This window comes from Aulonocara sp. 'chitande type north' Nkhata Bay, linkage group LG18, assembly GCF_057382095.1.
Source record: "Aulonocara sp. 'chitande type north' Nkhata Bay isolate Kocher_YH1m ecotype deep benthic linkage group LG18, A_spYH_male_GT1.1, whole genome shotgun sequence".
Classification (NCBI taxonomy): Eukaryota; Metazoa; Chordata; class Actinopteri; order Cichliformes; family Cichlidae; genus Aulonocara; species Aulonocara sp. 'chitande type north' Nkhata Bay.
Window position 1 is genome coordinate 6,644,238 of NC_141361.1, and position 15,186 is coordinate 6,659,423.

Genomic DNA, 15,186 nt, shown 5'->3' on the forward strand with positions numbered 1-15,186 from the left:
ATCTTTGAACACAACAGAAAGTGACCTTTTAAACCTGCGACACTGATGCTGCATTCAAGGACCATTAAAAACATTTGAAAGGACTTAAGAACATGAAGAAAATGTGACTTGTTTCTCTGTAATGAAGCTGTTTTAGTGAAGAAAGTTGAAAGGTCACAGAGCGACTGCTGAATCTTCTGCTCTAAACATGAACTCTGAACTTTGTGATGCTTCAGGAGGAAAACTGCTTCAGTTATTCTCTCAGATTAGTTTCATATTTTCTGCATCAGATTTGAGTGAGATCCTGGAATGAAGACAGAAGAAAAGACTTTGTTCAAAGTTTGATTTATAGTCAAACCTTCCAGTTTATTCACACAATAAAACATCAACACAATATATGAATTCATTCATTAAAATCACAGTTTTTCCTCATTTGTTTGATGATTTTGACAAAAACAAACACAAACACACACACATGGTCTGCCATACTCATAAAGAGAAATGTCGACATTGTTCAATACAAATATTCCAGAAACATTTAGAGGATAGAGAAGTTTACATTTTCATGTGGAGAAATATTTTAGTAAATCAAAATGATGATGAGCAGTGATAGCCTCCATAAACAGTCACAGGAAAGATCTCCTTTAAAAACTCAGAAACATCAAGAGAACAACTAGAAGATGTGGAGGTACCACCCATAATGTTTGACTGACAGCTGATCTCTGTGCAGAAATGATGGAGAGAAAATAAAATGAAACTAAAACACAGACTTAAACCCACAATATGAAAGACGTCAGTCTATTTGAGCTTAATCAACTCAGCTGTGTCTCCAAATGCATTGTAGTAAAATGTCAGTCCAGCATAGAGCGGCTGAGTGAATGTGGTCTGGACTCTGTGGAGGAGAGTCATGGTTTCAGAGACGCTGTAGAAGGACAAAATACCTGCTCTGTGATCCAGGTACACTCCTACTCTGGAGGAACAAGGACCTGAGACAGGAGTTTGGATGTTGTTGTACCGAAATGTAAAACTGTTGTTGTAACAATCTAATGACCAAGATTTGTCATTACGTCCAAAAACACATTCACCTCCTTTTCTGCTGATATTCTTGTATGCGACTGCTACATAAACTCTCCCTCTCCACTCCACCTCCCAGTAACAACGTCCAGTCAGACTCTCTCTACTCAGGACCTGAGACCTGTCAGTGAATCTGTCTGGATGATCAGAATAAGACTGTTGTTGATTCATTAATGTTGCTTTTCTGTTCCCCTCTGACAATAACAGACATTTGTTTGCTGTGTTTGGATCCAGTGTGATTTCACATGAATATTTTAAGAATCCAGCTCTGGTCTTTGGCTCTGGTGGATCTGACAGTAAAACATCCACTTCAGTGACTGTCAGTGAGATGTTTGTCCGTTCCTCTCTCAGAATGTCCTGTAGTTTATCTCTGACCTCTGACACAGCTGCTGTCACATCCTCAAAGTAGCTCAGAGGACGGATATTGATGCTGGATGAGTCTGTAGACTCACTGAGTGCTGACAGTGAGGGGTAGTTGTGTAGAAACTGGATGTGATCCTCTGTGTGTGAGAGCTGCTTCAGCTCAGCATCTTTCCTCTTCAGCTCAGTGATCTCCTGCTCCAGCTTCTCCTGAAGCTCTTTGACTCGACTCACTTCAGTTTCCTGCTGGGATCTGATCTGCTGCTTCACATCAGAGCTTCTTTTCTGGATGAGATGGATCAGCTCAGTGAAGATCTTCTCACTGTGCTCCACTGTTTGATCAGCAGACTGATTGATGGCCTCCACATCATGTTGAAGCAGCTTCACATCTTTCTCTCTGTCCTGGATTCTCTGCTGGATGTTTTGTCGACTCACCTCCAGCTCTCCCTGCCTCTCAGTCCTTTCTGCTGCAGCTGAGACTGTGTCGTGGCCTTTATGTTCATCCACAGAGCAGAGATAACAGATACTCTGCTGATCAGTACGGCAGAACATCTTCATCACCTCATCATGACGAGAGCAGATGTTCTCTTGGAGCTTCTTGGAGGGCTCCACCAGCTTGTGTTTCTTTAATGGAGCTACTTCATAATGTGGCTGAAGGTGTTTCTCACAGTAAGATGCCAGACAGAATAAACAGGACCTGAAGGCTTTCATTTTTCTTCCAGTGCAGACATCACAGGCCACATCTTCAGGTCCAGCATAGCAGTGATCAGCAGGAGCAGCTTGGAGTCCAGTCTTCTTCAGCTCCTCCACTAAATCTGCTAACATGGTGTTTTTCATCAGGACAGGCCTCGGTGTGAAAGTCCTCCGGCACTGAGGGCAGCTGTAGATTTTCTTCTTTTCCTCTCCATCCCAGAAGCTTTTAATACAGTTCATGCAGTAGCTGTGTCCACAGGGAATAGTCACCGGATCCTTCAGTAGATCCAAACAGACTGAACAGCAGAATTTTGTTTGATCCATTTGATTCATGTGCTGTGCCGTTTCACCGTCTCTCAGTGACTGTCCGACAGTTTGACTTTCTCTGAACAGAAACAACCTCTGTGCTCTGAAGGGAAACAGATCTCTGCTCTTGTTCACCTCCTACAGGAAATGAGGCTCACCAGCAACTGCATTTACACCATGTTGTTTAGACCCATCCTGATACAGACACATCTGTGAAGGGAGGCAACAACAAGTCATAAATGCTTATTTCATCAGTGCCAGGGTTTGTTATGTTTGATTTACAATATGCAGTTAAAACTGTGACCTAGCTAACCTTGTTAACTAGTAACTTAGCCTATATGAAATGCCTTGTGGCGATGATTTAAGTAAGGTAAAACTTTATTGGTATAGTACCTTTTGAGATAATAATAAAGCGCTCCATGATAACGCTGGTTACACCCTTGTGCACAGGTGTCAAAACTCCAGTCCTTGAGGTCCTGAAACTTTTACATGTGTCGCTGCTCCAACACACCTCAATAAAATTAGATTAATTAGCAAGAGCCCTGACTGCATACTGAGGTGACAATTCAGCCATTAGATTCATGTTATAGCAGCTCATGAATGAACGTGGCACAATATAAGCATTTTTATTGTTGAAGTACATTTTTTCCCAACACTTTCATTTATTTCAAACTAGAAAATCCATTTTCTGAAGAAACTGCAGTGTGAATGCTGATAACTGAACGTTTTGAGTTGAAATAATTGCTGAATGTTAAGTTAAAAATGTTGAGGTTTAGGGGTTCCCACCTCAGCATGTAGTCAAGACTCTTGCTAATGACCTACTCATTTTATTCAGGTGTGTTGCAGCAGGGACACATGTAAAAGTTTCAGGACTTTGACACCCCTGCCCTTGTGGATTAAACAGGACGAATTTGTTACACTCTTAACTCATCTAAACAAGGCATTTTGTAGAGGGTACAGCAGCCATGGCAGTTTTTCTTGAAACAACTAATCTCACGTGTTGACTTTTTCCTCAAAATAAGCATGGGAACAACTGTCTACAATAAATCAAACATATGTTTCACTCATTATGTAAGAATTATTATACAAATGACCAGTGCCAAGTAGGGCTTGATCATTTTGATCGTCGACTAGTCACCGATTATTTTTGCGATTAGTTGACTGATCAGATCATGCATCCATTGGACGCACAGCTTACTGCACTAGCATGACCCATCCTCCAAATCCGGGGAAAAGGACGACGCATTTGTCGGAGCCTTCGTCGCGTCGCTGTAACGCAATCGGCCTACAAATGCGGCCTCCGAAGGATGCCGCCCCTGAATTTGGACAGAGCTACGATGCCGGAGACTGCTTCTTCTTCTTTTGCCTTTAACGGCAGGTGGCATCCTTGAACATGCATTGCTGCCATCTTCTGTTTCAGTCCGTTATTACACTCTTAAATCCTACTGCTTATTCCTGTCTTTCAGGATCTTACAAAGCTTCAAACGACGCGTCGACTATTAAATTAGTGGTTTACGATTTTGATAAACGACGTAATAATGACTAGTCGACTAATCTTGGCAGCCCGAATGCCAAGTGTACTGTGGTGTAAAAAAGTCATTAACTGCATGCTTGCTTCACCTACTTAGCTTTAGTATTTTAATTTCTTAACTGGACATCCAAAGCTTTGCTCACTGCAGCTGTATTGCGCAGTTATGTTACACCCCTGAAAGCAGAGGGGAAATTACGAGTGATTTTCAAGTGATTCTCTCATGCAGTAGTTTAATGCAATGAAAAATGAACATAAGTAATTCACATTGCGTACTGCTCAATGTCACACAGTGGAAGAAAGAGCTAATTAATAACCCAAAAATTACAATTGAGTGCTTACTATTTGTATCTGAACATGTTTCTGTACAAAATAGATAACAATAGAAACGTTTGTAGCTCCTGCCGTTAGCTTAATGGCCATTGTGCAACTGAGGCTCAAAACCGCGGTCTACCCACTAAAAATCTATAATAAAATGTTTCTGAAGCTCACAAAATAACGAAAGACTACCTATAAAATATCTCAACAACGTACAGAGTATAAAATATCATGTTTTGACCACCATTACCTTAAAACACGGAGGAAAGAATGACGAGGGTGATTTTGAGATGCTTCTCTTCTGCAGTAGTTTTGTAATGAGGAGAGAGCGCGCGAAAGCCCCCTGGTAGAGAAAGAAGCCATTACCAATCGATCCCAGAAAAGACTTACTAGCCGATTACTGATGTACAGATCGCAGTTCTCTTGAATCAAATGACAACCATTAATGCAACATGAAAAATAACCAATTTAAAACAATTTCGCAGTGTATTTACATTGTTTTCAGGCTTAAGAATTTGTATTAACTGAGTGCCTTTTTTTTTTACTGTCAACTCTTTTAGTACAAAATCAACTTATGAATAACACCTGTATGGAGACTTTTGGTACTGCTAAGGGGCTATAAGGGTAGTTTTCCACCCTGTCACAGTTACAGCAGCACTTTGTATCATCCACAGTCCTGAAAATTTTGGTGCATTGTTGTATTGTTTGGTTATATTTTTAAAAAAATTGAAAACGAAAAAACTTTTTGTTATTCGTGAATGTATTTTACTGTATTTATTACCAGTGCAAATAATTCAATTATTCATAATGGGCACTCCAGTTTACAAAAAACTTGAAGGAATTTAAAATTTAACAAATTATAGATAAAAAGATCAAAACTAGCCATTTAAATCCTGCCTCAGTTTTTGTAGCAAATCTTAAAAAGAATATTCAACATAAAAATGTAAACACATCTGCAGATATTTTCCTATAGCAGAACATCTTTATCACCTCATCATAACCGGACTTGAAGGCTTTCATTTTTCTCCCAGTGCAGACATCACAGGCCACATCTTCAGGTCCAGCTTGGAGTCCAGTCTTCTTCAGCTCCTCCACTAAATCTGCTTACATGGTGTTTTCCATCAGGACATGTCTCGATGTGAAAGTCTGTCTGCACTGAGGGCAGCTATAGATTTTCTTCTCTTCATCCCAGAAGGGTTTTAATACAGTTCATGCAGTAGCTGTGTCCACAGGGAATAGTCACCGTATCCTTCAGTAGATCCAAACAGATCAAAATAGAGAATCTTATTTCGTCCATCTGATTTCCTTGCTGCACTATTTCACTTGTTTTCAGTGACTTTTGAACAAATAGCTGAGAGTACATTTTAATGTGCAGCCTCAGAAGGCGAACTCATGTTACATATGAAACAGGACATAAATAGGCATTATATCCGGATCTGAAACAAATTAAAACAATGCTTTGAACACACTTCAGATCTGAAAAGGGAAAAAAACAGCTGGAATTTCCATCACTAGCCCCGTGGTGTTCAGGTGTATAATGTGGTGTGGAGGTGTGTATGCAGCAGCACCGAGGTCCTCAGCTGATTTTAATTTCAAATATGTGTCTTGGGCGTAACTTTGTTTATGGCAGCCTGTGTGATTCATGCTGTATTCACCTTGCACGCTAAGGTGCTGGCCAATTAAATCACCAGGAAGGCCGATGAACACCCGCCAGGCTGCATGAAGTTTGATTAAAATCTGCTGCAGAACATAACTGTGAATTCTGACAGCCAATTTCACATGTTAGTGTTTCAGTCACTAAAGACTGGCAGTAAATGGAAATGTCAAATGATTCATTACAAGGAGCTGCCAACTTTAGAGGTTAATCGTGACAAATCTTTTCCTTCACTCAGGTTAGCTAGTAGATTGCGGCTCAAGCAGTGAACACATGTTATCTCTATTCGGACTTTCCCAAGTGTTCTTTATTTTTTGCTCTTGCTGTTTTCTTTTAAGCAGCTTTAATCTTGTCCCAGCTGTGGTTCAGGTGGTACAATTGGTACCAGTCACAGGGTCAGTGGATTGGTCCACAGTTTCCTCCAGTCCATATGCCAAAGTATCCTTGGACAAGACACTGAACCCCAAGTCCATCAGCGTGTGTGAATGTTGGCTAAAGCCCTCAGGCACAGATAGAAGTGCTGCATGAATGTGTGTGACTGGGTACATGAGACATGTAGCAGAAAGTGCTGTGAGTAGACAGGACCTATGCAAGTACGACATCATTTACAAACAACCAACACTTTTCATTTTCACTTTTTTCACTTTCATTGTGTTTTTATTTTGCCAGGGTGCATGCCTTAATTTCTCTCATCCAGTGTTATGTTGAATTATTCATCATTCAGTCTTACGTGGAGTTCAGGTCCAGAGATCATAATTGAGGCCAAACGCCACTTTTAAGATATAGGGTATAAAACTTTATTTTTAAATAAAAAGGGCAGTGATGCTAAACCAGCCTTTAGTTATGCTGCTATCTCCTTAAATCTAGTGTTGCTAGCTATTTCCCAGGCTAACTGCTGCTCAGTTCCCCAAAACAAACAACCACTGAAAAGTTAAAAATGTGCTCTGATGAAATGATCAGTTTGGCTGGACTCTCTGCTGTTGCAATAAAGTAATAATGTCTTAACATCCATCCATCCAGGGTTTCTGGAGATGAGAGGATTTAGAGGTTAGCAGTGAAATAGCTCGATAAAGGAGAATCCATGTTCTAGTATTTCTGTAACAAACAAACAAAAACGTGGAAAACCATCAAAACTTACTATGAAATGTAAGGAAAGTTGTGTCTGGTCATTTATTTCTTTGTTGTAAAAATGCTTCTTGGCAACAAATCTTATGTCAGTTTAGCTAATATGACATATGTAGTAGCAAATAATAAATAAATAATAACCTGTGGTATGCTTACACTTGATCTACATGCAACTATACAAACATGTCAGGATTATTATATTGACTGCTTGATCTACTGCAGTGACAACACTGAGGCCTCAAACCTGTCACGATCCTGGATCATTGACGCAGCGTTTTCAGTTTTCTTGTGTTTTGATGTCATTTTGTATTATGTTTCATGTTTAAGTCGTCTTTGGTTAAGTTGATTCTCTAGTGCCGAGGTTGTCCCTGTTTAGATGTGTATTAGTTAGTATTTCCCCCCTTGTGTCTTTGCCCTCTGTGTCTCCCTCTGTGTGGCTGTGATTGTCTTTGTTGTGAGTTCTTGCTTCCCTCATGTTTCCTTCTGTTGCTCTTCCTGTCATGTGATCCATGTTTCCCCAGTCATGTTCTCTGGGGCTGTGTCCAAATTCAAGGGTATCATGCTTCGAAGGACCTGACCTACCCGGTCCACATAAGGCGGGTCCTTCGAAGGCCGGGTAGGCCGGAAGTGAGCTGCTGTGAAATTGGACAGTCTTCTAGCCTTCAGTAAAGTCTGCACTCACTTTTGTGTTTTTCCGGTCGCTAGCGCCAAAGCGTGACAACTTTAAAATGGACCCAGAAATGTCGCAGTGACTGAATGATTGCTGGTCATTCATGCACATTTACTATATTATATAAAATATGTAAACCAAATCTCTGTGAAACTTATAGAAGAACATTTTCTATTTCTGTTTATTTTCTATTATTCATTTGATCCTGTAACTGATTTGTGTGCATAAATGGCCCTGGAGTGTCCTCAGGGAGAGAGGGAATTAGGACAGGAAGCAAATCAATACAACACAACAACTCTTAGTAATTGCATTTATTAACTTGTGTTCTTAAGGATTATCTTCTTGATATCACATATACATACTTTGTATTTTTAAGATATCTCATTTCCTTCTGGCCTGCAGGGGGTGACTTTCCCCTGCAGGCTCATCTTCTCCAGAATTGTCCTGATCACACACAACAAATAAGAGACGAGAGAAAATTGTACAACCACCAGATGGCGAAAGAGTCCCACTGCACCTTTACGCCATGAAGGATGTGTCTTGATGTTTGCTTGTGATAAATCTGCTTTATGAGAGTCTTTTTCAGAAAGTAACAGCAATATGTCTGATTATATGTCTTTAATCAGTAAAGTCTCGCTTTGCTAGAAATAAATAAATCAATAATAAAATTGTAAACATGCAGCTGTATGTTAGAAGTCAAAGGGTCCTTAAGTCTTCTGTAAATTGACGGGGATCAAATGAAGGACACAAGTATCTGTTCTTACTCTAATAAATGCTGCTTTAATATCCAACAGACTATTTTCCTTCCTCATCAGCAGTAAACAGCTCGACTGCGTCTGTGCATTTGTGTCCTCCATACTTGTTTCCACAGACATCTCAGGCTTGATGCCACGATGCAGTGTAGAAACCTGACAACCCTCTGACTCATGTTCAAATGTTCAAGGACATTTCTCAGGATCATGTATGACCCCTTTTTGACATTTGGACTTTCATTAATAATATTTGTGTTTCTGAGTCATTTTTGTGGAGACTTCTGTCCAACGTAGTGTCCAAATGAAGCCTGAAGCTTTTCTTCACCCTCTTGTCAGATGGTCAGCAACAAAACTCTGTTCCAACCAATGTCTGATAAGAGATGAGACACAGCAGCTGAGCAAATGATCATTTCATGCTGAAGACATCCTCAGACAGAATTAAATACATACATAAACACAGCCTGGTGCCAATAACACAGCTAATGACACTGCTGTATCACTGGCTTTACTGATTAAAGACCATATCTGAAGGAAATCTTTGAACACAACAGAAAGTGACCTTTTAAACCTGCCACACTGATGCTGCATTCAAGGACTATTAAAAACATCTGAAAGGACTTAAGAACATCAAGAAAATGTGACTTGTTTCTCTGTAATGAAGCTGTTTTAGTGAAGAAAGTTGAAAGGTCACAGAGCGACTGCTGAATCTTCTGCTCTAAACATGAACTCTGAACTTTGTGATGCTTCAGGAGGAAAACTGCTTCAGTTATTCTCTCAGATTAGTTTCATATTTTCTGCATCAGATTTGAGTGAGATCCTGGAATGAAGACAGAAGAAAAGACGTTGTTCAAAGTTTGATTTATAGTCAAACCTTCCAGTTTATTCACACAATAAAACATCAACACAATATATGAATTCATTCATTAAAATCACAGTTTTTCCTCATTTGTTTGATGATTTTGACAAAAACAAACACACACACATGGTCTGCCATACTCATAAAGAGAAATGTCGACATTTTTCAATACAAATATTCCAGAAACATTTAGAGGATAGAGAAGTTTACATTTTGATGTGGAGAAATATTTTAGTAAATCAAAATGATGATGAGCAGTGATAGCCTCCATAAACAGTCACAGGAAAGATCTCCTTTAAAAACTGAGAAACATCAAGAGAACAACTAGAAGATGTGGAGGTACCCATAATGTTTGACTGACAGCTGATCTCTGTGCAGAAATGATGGAGAGAAAATAAAATGAAACTAAAATACAGATTTAAACCCACAATATGAAAGACTTCAGTCTATTTGAGCTTAATCAACTCAGCAGTGTCTCCAATTCGCCAAAGCCAAAGTCCAGCATAGAGCGGCTGAGTGAATGTGGTCTGGACTCTGTGGAGGAGAGTCATGGTTTCAGAGACGCTGTAGAAGGACAAAATACCTGCTCTGTGATCCAGGTACACTCCTACTCTGGAGGAACGAGGACCTGAGACAGGAGTTTGGATGTTGTTGTACCGAAATGTAAAACTGTTGTTGTTACAATCTAATGACCAAGATTTGTCATTATGTCCAAATTTACATTCATTCCCACTCCCTGCAATGCTGATATTCTTGTATGCGACTGCTACATAAACTTGTTCCCCTCTCCACTCCACCTCCCAGTAACAACGTCCAGTCAGACTCTCTCTACTCAGGACCTGCCACCATCCAGTGAATCTGTCTGGATGATCAGAATAAGACTGTTGTTGATTCACTGCTGCTGCTTTTCTGTTCCCCTCTGATAATAACAGCAGTTTGTTTGCTGTGTTTGGATCCAGTGTGATTTCACATGAATATTTTAAGAATCCAGCTCTGGTCTTTGGCTCTGGTGGATCTGACAGTAAAACATCCACTTCAGTGACTGTCAGTGAGATGTTTGTCCATTCCTCTCTCAGAATGTCCTGTAGTTTATCTCTGACCTCTGACACAGCTGCTGTCACATCCTCAAAGTAGCTCAGAGGACGGATATTGATGCTGGATGAGTCTGTAGACTCACTGAGTGCTGACAGTGAGGGGTAGTTGTGTAGAAACTGGATGTGATCCTCTGTGTGTGAGAGCTGCTTCAGCTCAGCATCTTTCCTCTTCAGCTCAGTGATCTCCTGCTCCAGCTTCTCCTGAAGCTCTTTGACTCGACTCACTTCAGTTTCCTGCTGGGATCTGATCTGCTGCTTCACATCAGAGCTTCTTTTCTGGATGAGATGGATCAGCTCAGTGAAGACCTTCTCACTGTGCTCCACTGTTTGATCAGCAGACTGATTGATGGCCTCCACCTCCTGTTGAAGCAGCTTCACATCTTTCTCTCTGTCCTGGATTCTCTGCTGGATGTTTTGTCGACTCACCTCCAGCTCTCTCTGCCTCTCAGTCCTTTCTGCTGCAGCTGAGACTGTGTCGTGGCCTTTATGTTCATCCACAGAGCAGAGATAACAGATACTCTGCTGATCAGTACGACAGAACATCTTCATCACCTCATCATGACGAGAGCAGATGTTCTCCTGGAGCTTCTTGGAGGGCTCCACCAGCTTGTGTTTCTTGAATGTAGGTGAATCATAATGAGGCTGAAGGTGTTTCTCACAGTAAGATGCCAGACAGAATAAACAGGACTTGAAGGCTTTCATTTTTCTCCCAGTGCAGACATCACAGGCCACATCTTCAGGTCCAGCATAGCAGTGATCAGCAGGAGCAGCTTGGAGTCCAGTCTTCTTCAGCTCCTCCACTAAATCTGCTAACATGGTGTTTTTCTCCAGGACAGGCCTCGCTGTGAAAGTCCTCCGGCACTGAGGGCAGCTGTAGATTTTCTTCTTTTCCTCTTCATCCCAGAAGCTTTTAATACAGTTCATGCAGTAGCTGTGTCCACAGGGAATAGTCACCGGATCCTTCAGTAGATCCAAACAGACTGAACAGCAGAATTTTGTTTGATCCATTTGATTCATGTGCTGTGCCGTTTCACCGTCTCTCAGTGACTGTCAGACAGTTTCACTTCCTCTGAACAGAAACAACCTCTGTGCTCTGAAGGGAAACAGATCTCTGCTCTTGTTCACCTCCTACAGGAAATGAGGCTCACCAGCAACTGCATTTACACCATGTTGTTTAGACCCATCCTGATACAGACACAGCTGTGAAGGGAGGCACTAAAGAAATATTCTTACTGAGCGACCAAGAGCCAATCACATGATGCAGGGTGTGGTATGTTTGGTTACAACATGCAGTAACAAGTCTGACCCAGTTAAACTTTAACAATTCATTTCTTCATGGTGCAAATATATAGTAGACTCAGGAGTTTAACTCAGTTTTCTTGGCCTTTGTTTATCGTTTCATTTAAAATCTTAATGGGTAAAGATCATCATAATTACATATGAAATTATATGTACAAATTATATGTTCCATTACACTTTTAACAGCACAGATTATACAGCAAACATCAGATTCATGGATGGAGCCAGAGGCTAAATGACTGTTCAGCCCTCTTTAGGAAACGATCTTCATATGACGACAAACACGACAACAATCAGCTGTCAAACTGTACAAGAAGTTCACAGTAATGTAAAAGAAGTTATATCACTTTATTTTTAAATGTACGCACTCAGGGTCAGGACTGAAGACACTGATCGAGAAAATACTCTAAATATAAATATTCACCTAAACATTCAAAATTATTCAATTGCATGAAAAGAAATATGAACTCTCTACAATACTGGCTTCTGATTGGTTGAAAAAGCAGGTGCTGAACTTCAGAAGAGCTAAAGCTGCAAAACTGTGTAAACCCAGAGTGGATGCTGCCCTCTGACCTTTCAGAAGTACGATCTTTTTATGACACAGAGGCAGAGTTATTATTCATCACTTTAAAGATGATATTCGTTACATGTTCTTCACTTGTTGTCTAGTAAAGTCCAGAGAATGAGACACATGATTTCAAAACATACAGCTGCATGTTAGAGATCACAGAGTTCTTCAGTCTTATGAGAACTCATGGAGACTAAATGTCAGACACATCAACAGTAAATGTCGTTCCTCCCCCCGTGAGTTTGTGTCCTCCACACTTGTTTACACAAACATCTGAGGTTTGAACAGTGTGCAAAACCACATGTTACAAAGCTGCTGAGCTACTGAATACTGGAATATTTCATTCAATATCACCATCTGACCAAAGGACAAACACAGAGAGGATTAGAGCGCCAAACTTTGTTTCAAACTGTTTCAGATTTTAGAGGCAAAAAGCAGAATTTCTACCTGGACAAAGAAATCAAAGCAGGAGAAAAACCAGCTTTTTACATTTATTCAAAGGCATTATGTGAATGTACTCTGAGCCACAGCCTCCTAAAGTAAATACATTTGATCATCTAAACCAGACAGAGTCATGTTTTCAGCAGTGTCTGTATCCTCCATATAGACCATGCCATGGTCCACCTAGGGTGAGCAGGTGTCTGACTTTATGTGGGACTACACAGCGCTCAGTCCTTGTTTGCCTGTGCCACACACACATTGAGCCAATGTCCAGTTTTTTTATTGACTCTAGTTTCTGTCGATCGGTAGGCCCACAAAAAAACCCTGTACAGGAAGTAGATTTCATCTCTCTGATAAAAGGAGTTCTAATCCCTGATCCTATGAGTCTGACCCAGTAGATAATATTGATATGATCATATTTATGCCTTTGTTGTTTCACAAAGGGTTAAAAACATTCACAGGTTGGACTGTGGTTCTCCTTTTAGCGTCTCTGCTGGAATTTTAACTGTGAACCTCTTAGATCCAAACTTCTGAACTGCTCATCTCACAGAGGACAAAAGGGAAGAACCCCGAATCTCTTCTTCACCTCACTTTTATACCTGCTCACCCTTTCTCCCCCCTTCCCTCACTGGACGTCACATCTTCACACTTGGGCCAATCAGGTTGTTGACATTTGATCATCTGATGTCCACCCACACCTCATCTCTCTCTCTCTCTCTGACTCACAAGATTTAACACAAAGTTTAAACTTTAAAATCACTTCATTACATTTTCTTTGTTATTCTTAACACAGAAAATTCACATTCAAAAACTTAACACAGAATAAAACAGAGTAGCCAGTAGTGGGACATGGTTCCAGCAACTCTGATGGTGACGGCCCGTTTGAAGCTGAAGCTCCGGCACGTGTGTCAAAAAATCAACACACTGCTTCAGAAACGCTGTGCTGAGGCTTGGTTTGACTGAACAGAGTCACGTGATCAATGACGTCTGAAGCTTCATTCAGCACGTCACTGCTTCAGTACCTGATTCAAAGATTTATAAGGAATTGAACCATTGGTGGGATTTGTGCTGTGTTTTGGTGATTTTGTGTGAGCGAATCAGTGTGTGACATAATTATAGACATGGAGCCAGGAAGAGAGGACGCTCTGCCTGTTCCTCAATAAAAACCAGTTCATCAGCATTTCTGCTCCCAGGTCTAAAATGTACATAAGAAATATGATGTACACATAATTATAATGATATAACTTATAGTATATTATATATAAACGTACCAGTCTGCTGGTTAATTACATAATCAGGTGGAGGCAGTGACCTCACAACCTCCTATAAGCTTTAAGTTAAGGTTACTTTATTTATACCCACAGGTAAATTTGCTTTACAGAACAATGATAGCATTTGGCCTCCCTTCACAAACACACACACCTAATGAAACCTGACAAAACACATATTTAGTAATTAAACAAAATGAATCAAATCAAAAACAATTCTTATTGAGTTCAGTGACAGCAGCAGGGACAAAGCTGTTTTTATAATGCTTTGTCCTGCATCTTGGAACTAGAAACCTCCGTCCTGAAGAAAGAAGCTAAATCCACCCCGTAGAGGATGGGAACCATTTTTAAGGATTGATTAAGCATCTGTGGTACCTGTTTAGAGTACAGGGAGTCTAAACAGGCCTGTGACTCATCTATCAGACGACTGGACCATCTCACTCACTAATTCAGTCAATTTTTCTCTGTGACAGAGGTCTGACTGAACCATGGCACCAAACAAAAAGATAAAACAGACTCAATAAAAGAACAAGAAAACAAAGTTCAAATCTTTCGCTCAATGTGGAAATGAGCAAGTTTCCTGAGGCAGTAAAGGCACTGGTGACCCTTTTTACAGACCGATTTGCAATAAAAGTTCAGTTTTTCATTGATTATGGTCCCAAGATATTTATATGATTGCACTTGCTCTATTTTCTGACCTTTAATTAAAGTGACTCTGTGCCCATTTAGTTGTTTCCTAAAATCAATAACCATATCTTTTGTTTTAGATATGTTCAATTGGAGATAAGACTCCTCCCACCACTGAACAAAGTCATCAATGATTGGACCGTGGTGAGTTTCACCCTCTTTCAGTAAGCTGACAATAACAAAGTCATCTGTAAATTTAATGATGGCCCTGTTTTCATATCTGCTCTGACATGTGTTTGTAAAGAGAATGAATAATAAGGGCGATAAGAGACCCTGGAGGAGAAGCTGTGGAGGAGAACACTGGGTCAGACAGAACCCCATTTATTCTCACGCTTTGTGACCTGTCAGTTAAAAGATCTAAAATCCAGCAAACCAGGTTTTTCCTGATTTCAAACTCTTCTAAAAGTCTTTTCATTAAAATATGGGGCTGTATTGTATTAAAAGCAGAAGAAAAATCAATGAAAAGAAGTCTTGCAAAAGTCCCTTTACTCTCTACATGTTTAAGAATCAGATT

General features: G+C 40.3%; 2 protein-coding genes across 4 annotated transcripts; both read right to left on the reverse strand.

The window, feature by feature from the left end:
* Positions 1-89: 89 nt before the first annotated feature.
* On the reverse strand, positions 90-4,564 carry LOC147307865 (tripartite motif-containing protein 16-like). Of its 2 annotated transcripts, none has more exons than XM_086273659.1 (2): positions 4,509-4,564; positions 90-2,622 (listed from the first exon to the last, which is right to left on the reverse strand). In XM_086273659.1, the coding sequence occupies exon 2, from the start codon at positions 2,437-2,439 to the stop codon at positions 778-780; it is 1,662 nt and encodes a 553-aa protein (XP_086129785.1). In that variant the 5' UTR covers positions 2,440-2,622; positions 4,509-4,564; the 3' UTR covers positions 90-777. The 2 variants fall into 2 exon arrangements, with proteins under 2 accessions (XP_086129785.1, XP_086129786.1); XM_086273660.1 differs by lacking the exon at positions 4,509-4,564 and adding an exon at positions 4,037-4,118.
* A 4,765-nt stretch (positions 4,565-9,329) lies between these two features.
* LOC147307866 (E3 ubiquitin/ISG15 ligase TRIM25-like) lies at positions 9,330-11,519 on the reverse strand. 2 transcript variants are annotated; one of them, XM_086273658.1, is made up of 2 exons: positions 10,635-11,519; positions 9,330-9,927 (listed from the first exon to the last, which is right to left on the reverse strand). In XM_086273658.1, exons 1-2 carry the CDS (start codon positions 11,424-11,426, stop codon positions 9,871-9,873), a joined length of 849 nt encoding a protein of 282 aa, XP_086129784.1. In that variant the 5' UTR covers positions 11,427-11,519; the 3' UTR covers positions 9,330-9,870. The 2 variants fall into 2 exon arrangements, with proteins under 2 accessions (XP_086129784.1, XP_086129783.1); XM_086273657.1 differs by having other exon boundaries at positions 9,330-11,510.
* Between the last annotated feature and the right edge of the window lie 3,667 nt (positions 11,520-15,186).

Coding starts and splice junctions, on each gene's coding strand:
- LOC147307865 (XM_086273659.1), bottom strand. CDS start 2,439: ATGAATCAAATGGATCAAACAAAATTCTGCTGTTCAGTCTGTTTGGAT.
- LOC147307866 (XM_086273657.1), bottom strand. CDS start 11,426: ATGAATCAAATGGATCAAACAAAATTCTGCTGTTCAGTCTGTTTGGAT.